Source organism: Eptesicus fuscus, chromosome 6 (genome assembly GCF_027574615.1).
Source record: "Eptesicus fuscus isolate TK198812 chromosome 6, DD_ASM_mEF_20220401, whole genome shotgun sequence".
NCBI classification, from domain to species: domain Eukaryota; kingdom Metazoa; phylum Chordata; class Mammalia; order Chiroptera; family Vespertilionidae; genus Eptesicus; species Eptesicus fuscus.
The window spans coordinates 69,478,351-69,499,933 of NC_072478.1; the positions used below are offsets into that span (position 1 = coordinate 69,478,351).

The 21,583-nt window shown below is 38.5% G+C and overlaps 1 protein-coding gene across 1 annotated transcript in view; it reads right to left on the reverse strand.

The window, feature by feature from the left end:
* BLTP1 (bridge-like lipid transfer protein family member 1) overlaps positions 1-21,583 on the reverse strand; it is a 179,832-nt gene that overhangs the window by 93,236 nt on the left and 65,013 nt on the right. Inside the window, exons 25-35 of the mRNA XM_054717761.1 lie at positions 19,105-19,224; positions 17,611-17,891; positions 16,291-16,541; positions 14,172-14,430; positions 12,192-13,029; positions 9,709-9,779; positions 9,000-9,173; positions 7,023-7,143; positions 5,440-5,586; positions 4,932-5,059; positions 4,167-4,366 (exon numbers count right to left, since the gene is read on the reverse strand). Coding sequence (XP_054573736.1) covers positions 4,167-4,366; positions 4,932-5,059; positions 5,440-5,586; positions 7,023-7,143; positions 9,000-9,173; positions 9,709-9,779; positions 12,192-13,029; positions 14,172-14,430; positions 16,291-16,541; positions 17,611-17,891; positions 19,105-19,224 — 2,590 coding nt within the window. The remainder of the gene's footprint in view (positions 1-4,166; positions 4,367-4,931; positions 5,060-5,439; positions 5,587-7,022; positions 7,144-8,999; positions 9,174-9,708; positions 9,780-12,191; positions 13,030-14,171; positions 14,431-16,290; positions 16,542-17,610; positions 17,892-19,104; positions 19,225-21,583) is intronic.

Sequence of the window (21,583 nt, forward strand, 5' to 3'; positions counted from 1 at the left end):
TGTGGCTTTGGGGTGAAATGTTCTGAAGATGTCGATTAATTCCATCTGTTCTAGTGAGTCATTTAGGATTGATGTTTCTTTGCTGATTTTTTGTTTAGAGGATTTGTCCAATGGTGATAGTGGGGTATTGAAGTCTCCTACTATGTTTGTATTACTGTCAATCTCTCCTTTGATATCTTCCAGGAGTTTTTTAATGTATCTTGGTGCTCCTGTATTGGGTGCATATATGTTTACCAGAGTTATTTCTTCTTGTTGGATTTCTCCCTTTAGTATTATGAAGTGGCCTTCATTATCTCTTGTTATGTCCTTCACTTTGAGATCTAATTTGTCAGATATAAGTATTGCAACCCCAGCTTTTTTTTCATTTCCATTTGCCTGGAAAACCTTTTTCCATCCCTTTACTCTCAGTCTGTATGCATCCTTTTTTTTGAGGTGGGTTTCCTGTAGACAGCAGATAGCTGGGTTTTGTTTTCTTATCCAGTCTGTTACCCTGTGTCTTTTGATTGGGGCATTCAATCCATTTACATTTAAAGTTATTATTGATAGGTACTTATTTGACGCCATTTTTATTCTATACCCCTGTGTACCTTCTTTGCTTCCTATTTCTTTCTTTTTTTTACAGCAGACCCTTTAGCATTTCTTTCATTGCTGGTTTGGTGGTGATAAACTCCCTTAGTCCTTTTTTGTCTCTGAAGCTCCTGATTTCACCTTCAATTTTGATTGATAGCCTTGCTGGGTACAGTATTCTTGGATTTAGACCCTTCCTTTGCATGACTTGGTATATTTCATTCCATTCCCTTCTGGCCTGATGAGTTTCTGTTGAGAAATCAGTTGCTAGTCTGATGGGGGTTCCTTTGTATGTAACTGTCTGTCTCTCTCTGGCCGCTTTTAAGATTCTTACTTTGTCGTTGGTGTTTGCCAACTTAACTATAATGTGCCTTGGCGTCGGTCTTTTGGGGTTCATTTTGCTTGGAACTCTGTGAGCTTCTTGGATTTGTGTGGGTTTTTTCTTCCCTATATCAGGGAAGTTTTCTGTTATTATTTCTTCAAACAGGTTTTCTATTCCTTGCTCAGTTTCCTTTCCTTCTGGTACCCCTATTATCCTGATGTTGTTTTGTTTTGTATTGTCCCGAAGTTCCCTTACGCTCTCCTCAATCTTTCTAATTTTTGTTTCTAGAAGCTGTTGTAATTGGGTATTTTTTTCCATCTTGTCTTCTAGCTCACTTATGCGGTCCTCTGCTTCATCTAGTCTACTCTTGATGCTTTCTATTGAGTTCTTTACAGCAGCGATGTCACTTTTCATTTCTTCTTGGTTCTTCTTCATTTCTTCTTGGTTCTTACTCATATTGTCGAATTTGTCTTCCATCCTTTTCAGCCACTTTATGACCATTTCTCTGAATTCTTTCTCTGATAGGTTGTTTGCCTCTAAATCGTTTACTTCCTTTTCTGGTGATGCCTGCTTCTCTTTCCTGTGGGGGCTGTTTCTTTGTCTCCCCATGGTCTCTCTTCTCCGGATGTCTGGTTATATAGATTTCTCTCTCTGGCGTTGATTTAAAGGTATAAAATACAACACAACCAGGCACAACAGACAAGGCACTTTCCGTGGTGCAGTGAAGAGTTCCTTTGAATCCAAATGTTTGCGCTGATAGGGGACCGGTGGTCTGGTGCTCCCAGCAGCTCAGTGTTTGCAGTTGTCGCGGAAAGTCAGGTTTCCCCTAAAATCCTCCTTTCCTTGCAAGATGGCGAGGCGCCCGGCGAGCCCGCAGCTCCAGGAGGGGACCCAGCCCCTGTGGGTGCTGCGCGGTCAGAGGAACACTGCCCAGCACTCCCCCGCCTTCTCCTGGAGTTTAGCTGTCCCTTGGCTTGCCCACATACACTCCCTCTGCGAGCCTCTGCTGCTCCGACTCTCCGCCCCAGGAACAGACTCCAAACCCAACTCTATTCCGTCGCCATTTTTTTTCCACCCCCTTATATATTTTTTAAAACAAACAATGTAAACATTTGGCACAGTGGTTACATTCAAAAGATATCTTAGTCAAAAAGAAAAGTAAACAAATGAACCAATCAACTCAAAAATAATGCTGCCTAACTTCGTACTGCTTACCAATTGCCAGAATCACATTGGGTAAGGGGAGGAAAGATGATTCTAGAATTAACAAATAATTGCCCAAAGGCAGAATGGATTCATCTCTGAAAGATTACATTGTACTCTAAAAATATAAAGCTAAAAAGCTTCTGCATAATTCAGCTTCATAATAAACTATTTTTACATACTTTCTCATCATTTTATTTAAAATTTATTTTAATTATCCAGCTTTAGAAAAAACATTATTTTCTAATACAATAACAGATTCACTAAAAAATGGCTTTATGCTAACATATTCTATATAACTACAATTCATCACAGTCATTGCAATATTTCACTGCTTACAATATGCAATATAGAAATGAATATCCCAAGTTCCTGGCATTTTTTTCTTACTTCTTACCTTACTTTTTAAAATTTCTCTGATTATAGTTAATGAATACAGAAAAACATAAAAATATTTTAAAAAAACACTGGTAAATTTATCATCCAGAGATGACTGGCTTATTACATTTGGAGTAAGTTTCCTTCTAGCTATTTAGAGATCATTTTACAAATCCTGCTTTGTTCCCAATTTTCATGTAACAGTAACTATGATAATTTCCTCAAGTCATTAAAAATTATTATTGTTAAAATTATCGTTTCAATAGCTATAAAATATTCCATCATGAAAATACTATATTTTACATTTATATTTTATCTGTCTTATGGGACTAATTTTAGAGAGGAACAGTTAGGGGGTGGGAGGGGGAGAAGGATGTTATGCGTTAAATTTTTTGAATTACAATGCAGAGGGTTGTACAGCAGCCAAAAGGCATTAGACCTCCAGTGCAATAGCCTCTGCTGAGTTAGCCCGGTGGAAAGATGCACAAACCAGACAAGAGTTTTACCAGATCCAGTAATGATGTGGGGAAGAGGTTGTGTTTTGTCGCTTTTCAGAAGGACCAGCACAGCCAATTTGGGTGCCAGAGCATTACGTGCATCACCACAATGGACCCAGAGAAGCTCCTTGTCCCTTCGTTCAAAAGACGTAGAGTTGCCCCGATGACAGCAATGAAGAAGAAGAAAATGAAGGCTATACAAGGGGCCGAGGTGCCAATATGGGTTCAGCTGAAGAAGTTAACAACTGAAGCCCAGCAGATAGTAGAAAAGCAAGAAGTGGAAGCTACTCCCTCAACCATGTTTCTGGCTCTGCTAGCATTGGTTAGCTGCCAGTCTTCTGTAAAGTCTTGCGCAGCCAAATCCGAGGACTCTGAGTAAATATACACCAGCAGCAAAAGAAACTTTTGTTTTGTAGTTAAAAATGTTAACATGTCAGTAGTCTGATTTCTCTCTTATTGCTGTTTTGCATTGGTATTGTTTTATTATTGTTTTAATAGAGCTTTGTTCTTGATGTTTAAGTTTTACTGTAGTAACTTAAAAACAAAAAAGGGGGAGATGTAGGGAGAAGCTCTAGGGTTAAGCCTCGGACTGACCTGTGGCAGGGCCACAAACAAGTCCCAGTTTGGAGGGCAGAACCCTCTTAGCTTAATTAAGCTTAACCTTATCGCCCTCCCTAGTTCCTTCCTAGGTAGCTAACGGGCTGTGGGAGGTGCAGCAAGTGCTGCCAAAATAAGGTGAAACTCACAAGAACATTGTAAACAGGCATGGGAGATCCGCCGAGCCCCAGCTGTATTCTCTTGTCTGTCTTTTCTTTAATCCTTCACTGCCCTGCCTCAGGCTCACCGAACCCTTGGCTGTGCTGGCACGGCACAAACAAAGTTGTGCCAACAGAACAATTTTAAAAAGTAAGAAAGACTATAAAGACCAGACTCTCTAATGAGCAGCAGACATAATGAAGAAATCAGATGGGTTCCTAATTTGGGGCCATATCACTTACTTCCCTACCAAAGTTTACCTTCTGTTCTGCATAGAATGTGAATAAGGAATAAATACTCTGTGTTTAATATATTGCAGAAATACTTTTCTTTTAAACTACTAAAATTGTAGCAATATTCAAAGGAAAAAAATGTTTTTCTTTTGAAAAATCCTCTTATATTTTATATATGACACAGAAAAAATATTTGTTGTAAAATCCTACCTTTTGTATCAAGACCCCTGAGTTGCCCATGAACTCGATGAATGTTTAACTTGGCAGCAATTTCTTTGCCTTTTTCTGCTCCGGTGTTTGATCTGAGAGATCCAGACGACTGTGGCTGCATTTTAGAGGCGTGGACATACCTATCAAACTGTGATGTCCGACCAGGTTCAGTGTTGTTTGAAATCTCTTCAACCACACCTCTTCACAGAAAAGAAAGAGAATATGATTAACATTTAAACAACATTTAAACAGTTCAGGAACAACATTTAACTAATAAGTGGCTTAAAAAAACCATTCCAGTCTGGTTGGTATGGCTCAGTGATTGAGCATCAACCTATGAACCAGGAGGTCATGGTTCGGTTGCCGGTCAGGGCACATGCCCAGGTTGTGGGTTTGATCCCCAGTAGGGGGCGTGGAGGAGGCAGTCTACCAAAGATTCTCTCTCATCATTGATATTTCTAGCCCTCTCTCCCTTTCTCTTTCTCTCTCTGAAATCAATAAATAATATATTTTAGAAAAACCAGAACATTCCACTGCTTTAATTAAACCAATATTCATAACAAATTGTTCAGTGTTTACTAAAATATAGTATAAATAAAAACAGTACAAACTTTCAAATACCTACAAAATGAGATTTGAAATTCCAATATCAGTTTTGAGTTTTAACATCAGAATTTCCAGAAATGTATTAAGAAGATGATTAAGGCTTGCTTTTCCATCAAGGAGTGAGATAGTCATGGCTCAAATTAATGAAATCTTTCTTACCTGTTCATACGAACTTGTGTAGCAATTCTGTCAAAACACAATGCAACCAGGGACATGTGAGTCATGCTTCTACTGGAAGCTATACTTGGAGATTCTTCCACTGAGGCTTGTAACAAACATAAGTTTACCTAACAAAGAAAATGGCATAAATGTCATTGAAAAGTAAAAATTTTCAAACATATAAGATACACAAAAAAATGGCAAAACTACTCTTAGGAATAGGGTATCTAAGTGTCTGAGAGTTATGAAGACAAAGCTTATAAATATAGAATCTCATAATCATAATTAAATTTTTACTGGATGAATTTGGAATATTTTAGTATAACTTGCCCAATATTCTATTTAAGTAAACTGATTTACATCACATTAATTTTTACATTCAATCATCAAGGGAATAAAATACATGTTTTTGATATTCCACCACCATTCAATTTAGTAAATACGAAGAGTAAAACTAACAAAATGTCCTCCTCTTTCAGGAAAAATTTTTTAAATACTAAATTGTTACCTTTGGTATGCTGATATTAGCCTGAAGACCTTTAATTGTCACATTATCTTGCTTCATGATAAGATCTGTCTGTGTTTGTCCTTGGTTAGTCGTTCCTATAATAGTGTGCTCAGTTTTTGTTCCTCTAACATCTTGTTTGGAAGATAACTAAAATGAGTGCAAGTAAAATTATTATTTCACAAACATTTCATAATTTCCACATCATCTGCAACAGCGACCTGCTCATTCTCTCTGCTCCTTTATGCCCATGAGTATGCCAGCTGCCATTGGGTTAGCACCCCTAGTAGTCTTAAAGTCCAAAACAGGTTGGCAGCTTCAGGGCTGAGAGAAGTGATACATACTCAAGTAAAATCAGCCTACAGAGAAACAGAAAAATGGTGATAATAATAATGGGTATTTTTTATGAATTATATTTTATTGATTTTTTACAGAGAGGAAGGGAGAGGGATAGAATTAGAAACATCGATGAGAGAGAAACATCGATAGCTGCCTCCTGCACACCCCCCACTGGGGATGTGCCCGCAACCAAGATGCCCTTGACCGGAATCAAACCTGGGACCCTCAGTCCGCAGGCCGACGCTATCCACTGAGCCACACCGGCCAGGGCAATGGGTATTTTTTATGATTGCTAAATTCTACTTACTTGAAGGCAGATTTGGTTTCTTATAACTGACTTCTTGTTGGCTGAGAAAATTTTCAAGTTTCTTTTGATCTGTACTACTCTACTCTAACTACCAATATATTTTGAATAAGTGGATCACTAAAAACAATCAGCCTCACTTGCACTTTGCCTCTGGGCCCTGGTCCAAATATGACCCAGATAAATTTGAAAGTGAAGCAGAGAGTCACCAGAAGAGCATCAGGAAGTGACTATTAAGAAATGGCTTCGTGCTTGGACCATGGCATAAATGGAATACTACACACCAGAGGGCAGTGACTTGACTCATTGAGGTGAACAAAAATAATGTCAAAAATATTAGGAGACAAGTTATCTAATCAGAGAGGAAAGTCAAAATAATATACAGCTTTCTTTCTCTTTTTTTTTTTTTTTAATATATTTTATTGATTTTTTACAGAGAGGAAGAGAGAGGGATAGAGAGTTAGAAACATCGATGAGAGAGAAACATCGATCAGCTGCCTCTTCCACACCCCCTACTGGAGATGTGCCCGCAACCAAGGTACATGCCCTTGACCGGAATCGAACCTGGGACCCTTGAGTCCACAGGCCAACGCTCTATCCAGTGAGCCAAACGGGTTTCGGCTGCAGCTTGCTTTCTTAGAAAACAAATGTACCAGTCCTAGAGAGCACTTGTTCACTTGGGACCAACACTCTTTAGGGAAGGCCTGAAATTAAGCTACTTTCTGAAATAAAAGAAAAAATAAAGCCACATTTTAATAAATAGTTGACTACTATTTAATCCCTTATGGAGCCACTGACATATAAAGACTGTTTAGAAATGTCCATGTGTTCCAATTTAAATGACTAACAAAATTTTAATACATTCCATTTTCTCAAGTTTGGATATTATGTGCACATGAAGAATATTCAGTTTGCCATACTTTAATGGATAAAATATTCTTACATTTTCTGAGAAGGTAGTCCTGCTATTTTGCATAGCTTCCCTGAGGACCTTGGCATGAAGGTCATCCACAATTGCAGCTGGATGGCGGGTGTGAGCATAATGAACCATCGCTTCGATATATCTGCAGGAGAAGAAACAGAAAACAAGAAACTTTAGTTTACTGAATCTGTTCCATTACATTATATTTTAGAGTTTACTCATGTTCATTTTGTCTCCCTAAATAAACTAGATAGTAGTAATAATATCAAACATAATAATTAGTTACTGGGTATTTGATCATTTTATGCTCATCAGCCCAAAAGCAAAAAAAAAAGAAAACTATAATGCAATATTCTATCTAATAAAGAGGGAATATGCTAATTGACCCTCACACCATCGCAAAGATGGCAGCACCCACAGCCAATAAGGAGGGAATATGCTAATTGACTGGCCCCACCCTCAAAGATGGCGGCACCCACACCCAATAAGGAGAGAATATGCTAACTGATTGCCCTGCTCTCAAAGATGGCAGCGCCAACAGCCACAAGATGGTGGCGCCCAGTCCCCTCAACCCCTGCCTCCAGAGTCCCCCAGTCCTCTCAGCCCCCTAGCTTCCCAGGGCCACCTGAGGCTCAGGTAACCAGGGCTGGCTGAGATTTGCACTGCGGGCAGTGGCAGCAGCAGAGCTGTGATGGAGCATCACCTTCCCCTGATCGCCAGGTTGCCTCCCGCCCCTGAGGGCTCCCAGACTGTGAGAGGGGGCAGGCTGGGCTGAGGGACACCCCTCCAGTGCAGGAATTTTCATGTACCGGGTCTCTAGTAATTCTTATAATACTACAATATAATTATTTGAACTGAAAAGTACCGTACTTTCCGGCATATAAGATGACCTTTTAACCCAGTAAAATATTCTCAAAAGTCAGGGGTCTTATACTCCGGAAAATACGGTATTTACAATTTAGAATTAAAGTGAGTTATTGCCAAATGATGGGTGGGTTACCGTATTTTCCGGCGTATAAGACCCCCGACTTTTGAGAAGATTTTCCTGGGTTAAAAGGTCGTCTTAAACGCCGGAAAGTACGGTAACAAATGATAACTAAGTGAAACACAGACATTTTTAAACATATCTTCATTTTTGTTCAATCAAATAGCCATCATCAACATTCTTCTTTATGAACATACTAGAGGCCCGGTGCACGAAATTCATGCATGGGGGAGGAGGGGACCCCTCAGCCCGGCCTGCGCCCTCTTGCAATCGGGACCCCTAGGGGGATGTCGGGCCCAAACTGGCAGTCGGACATCCCTCTCGCAATCTGGGATGCTACATGCACCAGTGACCATATTTTTCATACAGGTGAAAGGCATCTTGCTGTTGTACGGGCAGCTACATTTTTGCCCTGATTATAAAAAGTAGTACATAAGATGATTCTTCTGAGACAGTAGTACCATTTTTCCCATCTTATGGGTGGAAAAAATGAAGCAGAGAGAAGTTAAGCAATTGGCTTTGTCACACAGTTATAAGTGTCAGAATCAGGGCTAACCATAAAATGTGCAAGCCAGAGTCCATGAATGTCATCACTGCATCATCCTATTTTTTCAGTGTTAGAGTAGCCTTGCCAGGTTTTAATTTTTAAATCTAAGAGACTGTTCCCAATATATAGGGTAGGGTCCCTAGGCCTGGCTGGCGATCAGGGCCATCTATGGGGCGACTGGCAGGCAGGGCGATCAGGGGGGCCCCCGCTGGCACCCACCTTGGCTGGCGGCCTGGTACTGCCTGCCTGCTGTCCCCGCCCCGCCCCCCGATTGCCACCGCTGGTTGCTTCTCTCTCAGGGGGCAGTGTGCATCATAGTGAGCAGTCTTTCTGCTGGTTGTTCCACTGTTCGGTCGATTTGCATGTTAGGGTTTTATCATATAGAATATCACATATACTAATCATAATATAACATACATTTGTCATTTTATCAAATAATAGTTATAGTTTTAGACAAATTCAATACCTGTCTAAAGCTTCAGCCACCAGGGGAGTTAGAACAATGTCAATAGTTCCTTTGACCTCAACTATGGCTGTTGTCCTGGTCTGAGAGATGGGCTGATCCAGGGTCCACTCTTCCTTTACTGTTTCATCATCTGTGCTATCAACGGCTCTCTTTTCCAAAGGAGTATATGGTGTTCTGTACAATGTAACCAGCAAAGTACATATTACAAAGACCATGAAAAATAGCAGGAGTTGGAGCTTCCTTAAGATGAGTGATTGCTTAAACCTACATTTATTTCAACTGAAAATTTCATGGAACTGGACTAGACATTTCATCTCCCAAATACTTTTCAAAGACAGAACAAATGAGGTACTAAAGTAAAAACTGATCAAAGATGGTTAATATATCAAGTGGGGGGGTAGGGGGAGAACTGTATTATATTTACTTGATGGAGCTTTTCCAAACATGAAAACTTCAGTTCTGAATTCTTACTAGTTTCCAGTCTTGTTATGCCAGTGATGGCTTGCATAGTATGCTAAAAGAAATGCCACTGACTGCTTATAATGTAGGCAAAGCCATCACAGACAAACAGCTGAATTATTTGTGGTAATTTATTCATAAAATAAAGTCTATAGTCAATTAAAGAATGGTTATTCTTTAGAATAAACTTTATGTATATTATAATCAAGAAAAGCACTTTACTCTTTAAAAGCATATAATTTTCACTTACTTTGAAGTTGATCCCGAAAGTTGCATTCCTCTGTCTAGTAAAGAATTAGCTGTGAGCCCCTGTTTGATAACCTAAAATATAAAATTTTGCTTATAGAGTAGAATTTTAATATTAATTATCCTCTAATTTTATGCTATAGACCGATTATTTGTGAATATCCAGATTACCTTGTTAATATGATTTTCACAGATATGATATAAATATTTCACAGACAAATTGAACAAATCATAGAAAATATTTATTTGGAAATTTCATTTTCAGTTTATTCAGACAAATGCCAGGGCAGGGCTGTAGAACTCAGCAGTGAGAGTAAAAAACTATCCAACAAAGAAAACACTTGCGAGTGCTTCTTTTCTGTCTTCTGGAGCACCATTTACATTGAGCTTAATTTTAAGCTAATTTTAGAGTCTTTTCCTGGCAAAATCAACTTTCAAGTGGGAAAGAATCCATAGAAACATTATATAATAGAAAAGGCTGGATTGTAATATCAATGAAAGACAAATAATATAAACAATACACTTGAACAACCAAACTGAACTCCTTTAAATGGTAGCTATTTACTTAGATTTAATGGAGAAAAATAACTTTCTTACTTCCTATGTTCTATTTTTAAAGTGATCTAAAGATATGAATTACTTGGTTTATTTTCTCCAGACATTTGACTGCCTAATCAAACCTAAAAGATTTATTGAAAATACTAAAATAATTCTAATCTCTCAGGTACTATTCTGCACAGCAAGTACCATTTAGTTTTATACTGGAAAAGTCATAAACCAACATATTTTCATATGAAATAAAGAGAACATTTTGAAATCTTAGCATGAGCAATTTAACTTGGGCAAGAAGAGAAATGGGCACAATCTTAAAACCAAAACTTTTTAACTGTTACTAATGTTTCCATTTCCTTCAACATATATTGCACACACATACATATATCTCAATATCTGTAAGGATATTCATCTCCATTATCATATTTCCAATATTACCTAAGCCCAAACCTGTCATCTCTTGCACAGACTGCTGCCGGTTTCCTAAGTAAATGGTCACCCCACTTCCTCTCTTGCTTAATGACAATTCAGTTCCACTTAGTAGCAGTTCCACAAAGTACACATCACATCACATCACATTTCCTTAGAGCTCTTGCAAGTTTCTCAATGAAACTGAAATAAAATTCTAACTACTGATACCTGTTCTGTCACCTTGTTCAGGTGTCCAGCTCATCAGGAGCAGATCCCTGCTACCTCTCCAGGTCTCAAGCACTCTAACTTCTTTCCCTCCTTAGCAATTCAGCGAGGCTGATCCCTGTGCCCTAATGTAATGGCCCTAGGTTTTCTCATCCTTAACTATTCCTCATCCCTTAAGTTTCAGTTTAAATATTACCTCAGTTTAAGTATTAATTGTCTTGTCAATACAATCTATTATTCTCCATCCCAGTATTCTTTGATTATCTTCATAAGACTTCTCAATTTGAAATCATATACTTATCCATTTATCTATTAACTGTGTGTCTCTGTCCCCTAAACTATAAGCTCCATAGTTTCCTTCATCAAATGTTGGGCACACGATGGTAAATAATATATGAATTAAGAATGAATACATTAAAAACACTTTAAATAAATGCATATGTATATGTAATCAGTTCCATAAGATTTCACATGCTTAATTTTGGTCTAAACCCATAACAAATCTACATAAGTAAAATCCTAAGCGACTGTTACAACCAAACGACCAGATCAACCAAAATGACTGGTCAACCAGTTGTTATGATATGCACTGACCACCAGGGGCAGACACTCAACGCAGGAGCTGCCCCCTGGTGGTCAGTGCGCTCCCACAGCCAACCTCCCGTGGTCCCTCCCCCTTGCCGGCCAGCCCCCTGATAGGCCTTGATTGCCAGCCAGGCTGAGGGACCCCACCCATGCACGAATTCGTGCACTGGGCCTCTAGTTCTCTTATAAATGTATAATTTTATAAAATAGTTTTCATATTGACTATTGTTACTACATTTACTTTAACTTATTTTTAACTCTTCTTTAAAAAGCCATTTAAATAATACACTACAGAAGTGGCCAAGTGGCCAATAGCCAGTCATACTAAATTATAAGACATCAAATTTCAAGTGAGTGGAACTGAATTGGCAGAGAAGCAGTTATGGATTAGAACACCAACTATCAAATAACAATTTCAAAATTTATTTTTAAGCACAGAAAATACGGATTCACAGAGATTTGATCCTAATCTTAAGAGTACAGTATTATAGGAACTATTACATTTATTGACTAACATTGTAACTATCAAGTCTAACTATTCCTCAATTTTATATACTTCACTTTATAATTCCCACCACTAACCCTGAGACCTACTATCATACGTGAAGCCTTAATTTCAGAAAGGTAACTAAAATGACTAATTATGAAAACATCTACAAAATCCATTTTTCTAAATAAATATATCAGTGTAGAAACCAATGATTTGATTTATACCTTAAAAGTTGGAACAGAGAACTGTTCACATGATGATGAACTTTCTTCACTGGTTGGTGTATCCAGATCAAGGGGCCGATGCAGGGAGGACTTGGAGGTCCTCTTGTGGGTTGGGTGCTTCACTGACCAATTAACCACCTGGAATTGAGTAAGGTAAGTCTGATAGCAACTCATCACTGGTTGCTGAGAAGTGATCTGCTCGCTCTCTACTGTTTTTTCACCCTCTACAATATACAGATGTTCTATAACATCATCTTCACCACCTAGTGCAGAAACGAATGAAGCCTGGGAAGGGTGAGTTTTGAATGGCAGAGTTCGGGGATCCTGAACGCTTTCTCCATGGCCAGTGAGTGGTCCCTCGATACTGTGATAAATGGAACCCCTACTGTAGTCAATCTGCTGAGTCTGCTTTTTCTTCTTTTTTCTACCTGGATAGGTCCCAGGGCCTTCGTCACTGCTAATGGGCTCAAATTCTTCAGCGGCAGAAAAGTAGGCTTCACTGTCAGCCATTGACATGCTGGAATCCATTGATCGATATTGATGGAATGAATTAGAGTCCGCTGATGGTGTGTATGGAAAGGAACCGAAACTTCTTCTCTGCTTTGGTGAGTCCAGTACATTCTCATCACTTCGGGAGACATCACTACTAAACTGGACTCCAACTGTGACTGGCTGCTTGTCCCCATAGAAAGCTGCAGTCAGGCTCTTGGTACTTCCAAGTCGGGTGGAACATACAGAGGCTTGTCGTTTCAAGGGAGACCGCAGAGGGGATTGACCTACTGACTTATCCTGATTATTAGGAGACACGGGGCTATTTCCTGAAATTTCTGTAGGAACACTAAAATAGAAAACAAAGCTATTACCCTTTATTATATATCATATCATTTACTCTAAATATAAAGAAAAGTACTTATAAAATCCTTTTAGTAATTTTAATCATTTCTTTTACAAAATTTTACAATAAACTAGCCATACAAAGTATCAAAACAATACAATGTGTTCATATCCCATATAGTTCCCCAAAATGAGGAAGCTTAAAACAAAAACAACAATAAAACTTAAAGAAACCCATGAATATTATCTATCCATAATCCATGAAAACTAATCTATTCATTAGGTCGTGTTATTTTTTTCATATCCTTTAAAAGCTTGTCCAAGAAAATGCACCAGAGACCTTTGATTAACTGAGAGAAGTTGGAGAGAGAAAAGTCAAATAACCCCAATACTTTGCAACTGATATAGAGGTGCCATTTACTGAAGCAAAGCAAGTTGACCATGACAGGGACAAGGCCATAGGCTAAGCTTGAGGTCACTGTGTAATATCCAAGCAGATATATCAAGAAGATAACTGGGCTTAGAGAGACAAAGGCCTTGCCTGGAGTTTAAACATGGTAGCTACAGATCATAATTGAAGCCAAACAGTTAGAGAGACCAAATGGGGAGACAGTATAGAGAATGGGGAAAAGGGCACAGAGTTCTGAGGGATAGCAACAATTCATAAATGCCACTGTAAGAGGAAGAAAAAGAAGGGAGGAAAAAATGGAAGATGTGGAAACAGAGCCTGAAGGACTAGCTGAGGGGTTAGGGGGAGAACCTAAAATGTGCCATCAAGTCAAGAGGAAAGTGTGTTTCAAGAAATGAGGAGTCAACCATTATAGAAAGAGGAGGACAAAAATATTCACCAGTCTAGGATAATGCCCAAAGGTTAAGAAGAGTTCACTCTGAGAGGTCAAATGACAAGAAATATTTATTGTCATTATACTTTTCTGTATTTTCCTAATACCTAGAACATAATGAATACTTATGTTCTACTTTTATAACCAAAGAGATAACAGCAAATGGACATTTAAAAACATGTTCAAGAGGAGAAAAACATTTTCTACAGTGGGTGAGGTAAGAGGAAAGAAGTCTTTCTGGTCACAATTTGAAGCAATTATAATCCTATTGTGAGCAGGTTCCCGCATCTACTTGGTAACTGACCTCACTGGGCCATCATCTCTTTTCATTCCATGCAGGAATTCCTTCTGAGGCACAGGGTCATCAGCCACAGAAGAGGGGCTTTCCTTGTCCGCAGCCAGTAAAGGCTGGGCCGCGCTGGAGCTGCTGTTGTCATCTGAGGACGAGGACGAGCTGTGACAGCGCATGGGGACCTGCAGGCTCAGGTGCTGAGTCTTCCTCTCCACTTCCATTCCTCCTGATTTATTCTCCCATTCTTTCCTCTTCATGCTGTTCACATGACCTACACCAACCAACAAAAGCAGGTTATGTGAACACAGTAATTTCAAAAGCAATTTATGAATAACATGGCAACTTAATTCAATTTCTTGTTTTTAAGTATAATGATTTTAAGCACAAGTATATAATTTCACAAAGCAAAGTATCTACCTAAGTGTGGATCCAGAATCCAAAGACAGTGAATTTTTGTCTTCTTTGCTTTGGAAAATTTTCAAACTTACAGAAAACTTTCAAGAATAAGCTCAAAACCACCATATATCTTTTACTTGGAATTTTCTATTTTAAACGTTTTGCCCCATTTACTCTATTTACATATAACATACATAATACTTCTTGAACCCTTGGAGAGAAATTTGCAGACATTGTGGTCTTTTAACCTAGATACTCAAGGGCTTATTTCCTAAGGATAATACATAACCCCCATATAGTTACTGACTTAACAATTTAGTATTTATAGAGATTACTACCACATGCTTTCTAATTTTCTCAACTAACCCAATAAGGTCCTTTAGAGCATTCTGTCCCCTCCAGTATAGGATCCAATCTAGGATTGTACATGATTGCCTTTGGTTACCATGTTTTATCTGGAACACATCCTCAGGTCGGTGATAAGAGCCCTATGAGGTTACGTGATGGGGGAGGGGCTGATTCTAGCTTCTGCTCAGGCATGTACGTGGCTATATGACTTCATGCACCTTAGTCTCAGTGATGAAACTCAGTTTATTCACTATAAACTGGGATGATATACAACTCACATGATAGTTTGGGGATTAAGTGAGAAAATGCCTGTGTAAATCTTTAAAAACAAACATTATTCAAATGTAAGTAGATAATAGTACAAGAAGACGATTTAACTGAAGGTAAATTGTACTTAGCAACTTTCTTTCCTTTCCATGTCAAGAAGTTTTGGTGTTTGCTGATTTTATAAGATAATCTGCTTTTATAAGCCAAACTGCTGAAGTCAAACAACCTTAAAATAATGTGTACACACTTCTATCTTACTATTCAGTGAAAAGTCACTTAAACAGAAATTAGGCATATGTAGATATATAGTCCAGCTCTTTCCACTAAGGCAGTGCTAAGTTAATGGTTTTGAATGAACAAAGGAAAAAAGACTATTGGTGAAATATCAAGACTTTTCTACATTTCATTTGTTGACAGCATAGAAACTTAAGCAATAATTATTACACTTAATTGTAGGAACATACAACTAAGAAACCCAGAGGAAAATCCATTTCTGAAGTCTTTAGAGCAAAGATACAAGATAAATCTAAATCTAATATCCAGTGAATACACCATTCACTGCTCATACCAAACGCATATATTTGCAGTTATTCTACAGACTCTATGAAAAGACCATACTTCTCTTCTTGACATGTTTAATTTTAGAGATAAGAATATTTTGCCAACATAATTGATAACAGGGAGCCAATGGTATAAATATTACTATTGCTAAGTTTTCCTACTGAAGTAAACTGGTAAAACAACCATAAAAATATTACTAAATATTACTACTATTGCTAAGTTTTCCTACTGAAGTGAACTGGTAAAACAACCATTTAAAACATAACATAACTTACATAACTAATCCTAAGTATATCTCTGGAAGCTGGCTTCCAGGAAAATGATGATATAAAAGGAAATATTTAGAATAAGTCTGGATGAATAGTGGACCTACATTTGCCTTGCATAAAGCTGAAAAACTCACATCTTATCTGGCTTTAGTTAAAACACCTGCAAAACAAGGCAGGCTATGAAATCCTACCTCTGAGACGGCTCAAAAAATGGAATTAAACACAGTAACAGTGAACTCCTCTCGGGTGGCATAGGGATAAAGATGAAAAAGATCAGCACATTTCATTACCATCTACCATTTTGGGAATTTCCTTGGTAATAATCCACTCCCCAGGCTGCAACAGAGACTGTCCATAGTACATGTCCGACTCTGCACTCGTGCTTGAAAATGCAGAGCTACTGGATGGTGTCAACTCTTCAAGCCTGAAGAAATCTAGGCCAGTCACTGTGCCACCAAAGAATCTGCAGCCCCCGAGACAGCCACACTTGTGCCTGCACCTCTTATTCCTCAGAGTGTCATCAGGCCACAAAAACCACAGCCTGAACAGAATCCAAAAAAAAAAAAAAAAAAATGAGAAACAACAATGGAACAAAAACTCATTAAGAACAGAAAAACTTTTTAGCAGGTAATTAGTTACACATAAGTTAATTATTAATATTTGTAAAAGACACGGTAAACACAAAGGTTCATTTTTACTGTGATATGTCTTTTTAATCATTCTGCCATTTTTAAACAAACAAACAATAGTCTCACCATGGTGAGATGGAAATAAGTAGGAATAATAAGAGACATATAGCATACATTAAAATAAACCAAAGCGCTAAGAAGAAGCAAATATAAAAATAATTTAAATCCTGTTTTAAAAAAACAGTAAATATTCTCAAAAGGACTAAAAATTTTAAACTTTAATCTAAAAAATGAACAAAACCATTAGTATAGATTATGTTTAATAGATTTGGGCATCTCAGAGCCTATTTCACCTGGCAAATTTAATACACCCAAAATATTATAAATATGGGCCAAGTAAAAAATTATTTCTTAATCAAATCAAAATAATGCTCTATTTTAGAGAAAAAAATTGCAAATATTTTGTAATAGTACTCTAAATGAAGTATTAAGAACTGAGATAATATGGCCTGGCCAGGTGTAGCTCTGTGGTTGAGTATCATCTTATGAACCAGAAGGTACGGTTTGATTTCCAGTCAGGGCACATGCCCAGTTTGCAGGCTCAATCCCCAGTGTGGGCATGCAGGAGGCAGCCGATCAATGATTCTCTCTCATCATTGATGTTTCTATCTTTCTCCCCCTCTCCCTCTCTGAAACCAATAAAAATATTATTTTAAAAAAGAAACCATACTTTTCAGAAAACACTAATAAACTAATGGCCTACATGGTCAATAACTTTTCTGGTTATATCAGAAATTGATACACATGCTCCCAAAACTCCTTGGAAACAAATATCCACAAAGGCACCCAAAGTTGAAGGTCAATGAGTTACCATGTAGGGACACAATCATATTAGGTCTTTACTTAAATACTCTGATTCCATTTCTAACAGTAAAACTCCTCTGTAATTATCTAGCAATTTTCATCTTAAATTTCACTTACCTCTTAGTTCTGGCATCGTGAGTTTCTAAGAAATGTCTCTGTGCCTCATGTTTAGAATGATGATCAGCTGCCAGTGCAATATCAACAGTGATTAGTCCTAAGGTGGCCGAGCCAGCTTCTAGCCAGTGGGCCCTCCGCAGAATTGCAGGCTGGAGCCCAGCTCTGGGATTATTCAGCTGTTCGATGTACTGTCTCACTTGGAAGTCCTGAATTGCTGCACTTATCCCTTCCCCAACCGACTGGTTGTGGAGATTACAGTTTGCAACCCGGATTGCCCCCATCTAAAGTTGAATGAAAAAAAATGGAACAAAACTCTAGTTTCTGTATTTTTTAGCAACTTAGAATAAACCACATAATAGGTAATTATTTCAAGATGCATAAGAGAGAAGAAAAGGAAAGGAAAAAGGGGGAAAGAGCAATAGCAAAAGTAAATGTAATAGAATAAGAACATTCAATTTAAGAAAAGGATAAAAGGAACATAGAACATAGTCCAAAGAAAAACAAGAGAAGGAAGAAAGAAAGCTAGAATAATAAGTAATAAAATCTTAACAAAGCTGATTTTAAACAATAATGCACAAAGCAGAGGTGGTAAACAAATGTTTTCTGGATCCAGGCAGGAACCATAATGTATAAAACCTGTAAGCATTCAAAATCCAATCTTTGAAAAATATTACCAGTTCACTTCCCTGCCATAAAAGCAAACTATTAGTCTATATCTCTGCCACAAAGTAATCCTACATAATAAAAGGGTAATATGTAAATTACCATCACTCCGCTACACCCAAGATTGGGCCAGCGGGAGGCGCAGGGGGCAGGACTTGGGGTGGCCAGGGTGGCTGTTTGGGCCGGCAGAACACTGAGCTCGCGTCGCCAGCGGCGGCGCGAGCTCAGCGTCTGCGCCATGGCTGTGCTGCGGCACAGAAGGGGCCTCTGGGGCAGCGAGCCCACGTCCTGCTGCGGACCATCAAAAGCAGGGAACTGGCTGTCTGTCCGCTCCGGCACCAGGCCTTTCGAAAGCCACCACCGTGCCGGAGGCTTTCAAAAGGCCTGGTGCACCAGCGGACAGACAGCCAGCTCCCCCGCGATTGAAAGCGGGGAGCTGTGTGTCCACTCCAGCACCAGCGGACCCCCTGCCATCAAAAGCGGGGAGCAGGCTGCTAGCAGTGTCCGCGGAGCATGCTAGGCTTTGCGGGGCAGTAGATATGGCCTGGATGGCAGGTTAGGCCTAGGGGACCCTACACGTGCATGACTTAATCATGCACTGGGCCTCTAGTGTTATAATAATTCAGTTAGAGTAAAATAGCAGAAAAGCATCCCTTTTAAAAGTAATACTGGAAGAGACCATTAATGAGTTGAAAACAACTATCTCCTAGAATTCTGTAGTATTTGGTCAGATGGCAAATTATAAATGTGCATTGTATTTCAAGAAATAGAGGTCTGGTTTGGTAAAAAGAAAAAAGAACTACACTGGACAAGAAACAGACAAACATGTACCTTTATATTTGTAGCACAACCATGCTCCACAATATAAATATCAGCTCCATCTACCGCTAAACGAGTCATGGTGTATTTCAAATCATTTGAAGCTGGACAGGGGCCAGGAATACAACTTAACTAAAATGGAAAAAGATGGAATAGTTAATTCTATTTAAATACACAAAATTCTGATCATAAGTGTATTTTTTAAAATCATATGTTAAATTTCACATTTTTATAATGATAAACAAAATCATCACCAATTAAAGTCTCTCCAAATTAGAAAACTAATCATAAGTATCTAAGTACGATTTGCATTTAAAAGGGGCAAGTAGCAAGTTTAAATGGACAGAATATAACTTGTTACTAAAACTCAAAAGGAATCATCAAAGTTAACAGTGTTATAGGTTTATAAAACAAGTATAGTCTAAAGCTGTAATATTTTTATGAGTTCTCCATACATACTTGTTTTACACACACACACAAATACATCAACTGTGAATTTTATGGTACTACCTAGGACAAGCCACACAGATTTAATTTAGTTTTACTTCTAACACACAGACTTGGTAATGTCTAGGTTGGACGAAAACCTATAAGTCATCTATTTCAATGAGCTTCCCAGGGCAATGGCAGCCCTGAGTAAGTACTGGCCTAACAGCACATAACTGCTTATTAGTGGCAGAGTGCGCTATAAGAATATATTTCCTGATTTCCAAGGATGCAGCCTTGAGAGTAATGATTGTTGACACCATCTGGACTGGATACAGGGCTGAACCCAGCTAAGGCCACTGTATAAACGTTTAATATACTGGAAAGCAAGTAAGGAGCTTTACTCAGCTCTTGGTCTCTGGAGACCAGCCTTGCAGGAGAGAGAGAACTACATAACCAGACACCCAGAGAAGAGAGATCATGGGGAGACAAAGAAACAGCCCGCATATGAAAGAAGAGCAGGCATCACCAGAAAAGGAAGTAAACGAAATGGAGGCAAGCAACCTGTCAGAGAAAGAATTCAGAGAAATGGTCATAAGGTGAATGAAAAGAATGGAAGACAAATTCGACAATATGTGTAAGAACAAAGAGGAAATGAAGAAGAACCAAGAAGAAATGAAAAATGACATTGCTGCTGTAAAGAACTCAATAGAAAGCATCAAGAGTAGACTAGAAGAAGCAGAGGACCGCATCAGTGAGCTAGAAGACAAAGTAGGAAAAAATACCCAAGTAGAGCAGCAACTAGAAAAAAAAATTAAAAAGCAGGAGGAGAGCCTAAAGGAATTTTGGGACAACACTAAACAAAACAACATCTGCATAACAGGGCTTCCAGAAGGAGAAGAAACTTAGCAAGGAATAGAAAACCTGTTTGAAGAATAATGACAGAAAACTTCCCTGATATAGGGAAGAAAAACCCCACACAAATCCAAAAAGCTGACAGAGTCCCAAGCAAAATGAATCCCAAAAGACCGACACCAAGGCAAATTAGAATTAAACTGGCAAACACCAACGACAAAGTAAGAATCTTAAAAGCAGCCAGAGAGAGACAGAAAGTTACCTACAAAGGATCCCCCATCAGACTAGTGAATGATTTCTCAACAGAAACACATCAGGCCAGAGGGAATGGAATGAAATATACAAAGTCATGCAAAGAAAGGTTCTGAATCCAAGAATACTGTACCCAGCAAGGTTATCAATCAAAACTGAAGGTGAAATCAGGAGCTTCACAGACAAAAAAGGACTAAGGGAGTTTATTACCACCAAACCAGTAATCCAAAAAATGCTAAAGGGTCTGCTGTAAAAAAAAAAGAAATAGGAAGCGAAGAAGGAACACAAGGGTAAAGAATAAAAATGGCGACAAACAAGTACCTATCAATAATAACTCTAAATGTAAATGGATTAAATGCCCCAATCAAAAGACATAGGGTTGCCCTGACTGGTTTGGCTCAGTGTCGGCCTATGGACTGAAGGGTCCCAGGTTCGATCCGATCAAGGGCATGTACCTTGGTTGTGGGCACATCCCCAGTAGGGGGTGTGCAGAAGGCAGCTGATTGATGTTTCTCTCTCATTGATGTTTCTAACTCTCTATCCCTCTCTCTTCCTCTCTGTAAAAAATTAATAAAACAAAATAAAACAAACAAACAAACAAAAAATATATACATATATGACATAGGGTAGCTGAGTGGACAAGAAAACATGACCCATATATCTGCTGTCTACAAGAAACCCACCTAAGAAAAAAAGATGCACACAGACTAATGGTGAAGGAATGGAAAAACGTTTTTCAGGCGAATGGAAATGAAATAAAAGCTGGGGTAGCAATACTTATATCTGACAAATTAGATCTCAAAGTGAAGGACATAAAAAGAGATAAGGAAGGCCACTTCATAATACTAAAGGGAGCAATCCAATAAGAAGAAATAACTCTGGTAAACATATACACATCCAATACAGGAGCACACAAATACATAAAAAAAAACTCCTGGAGGATATCAAGGGAGAGATT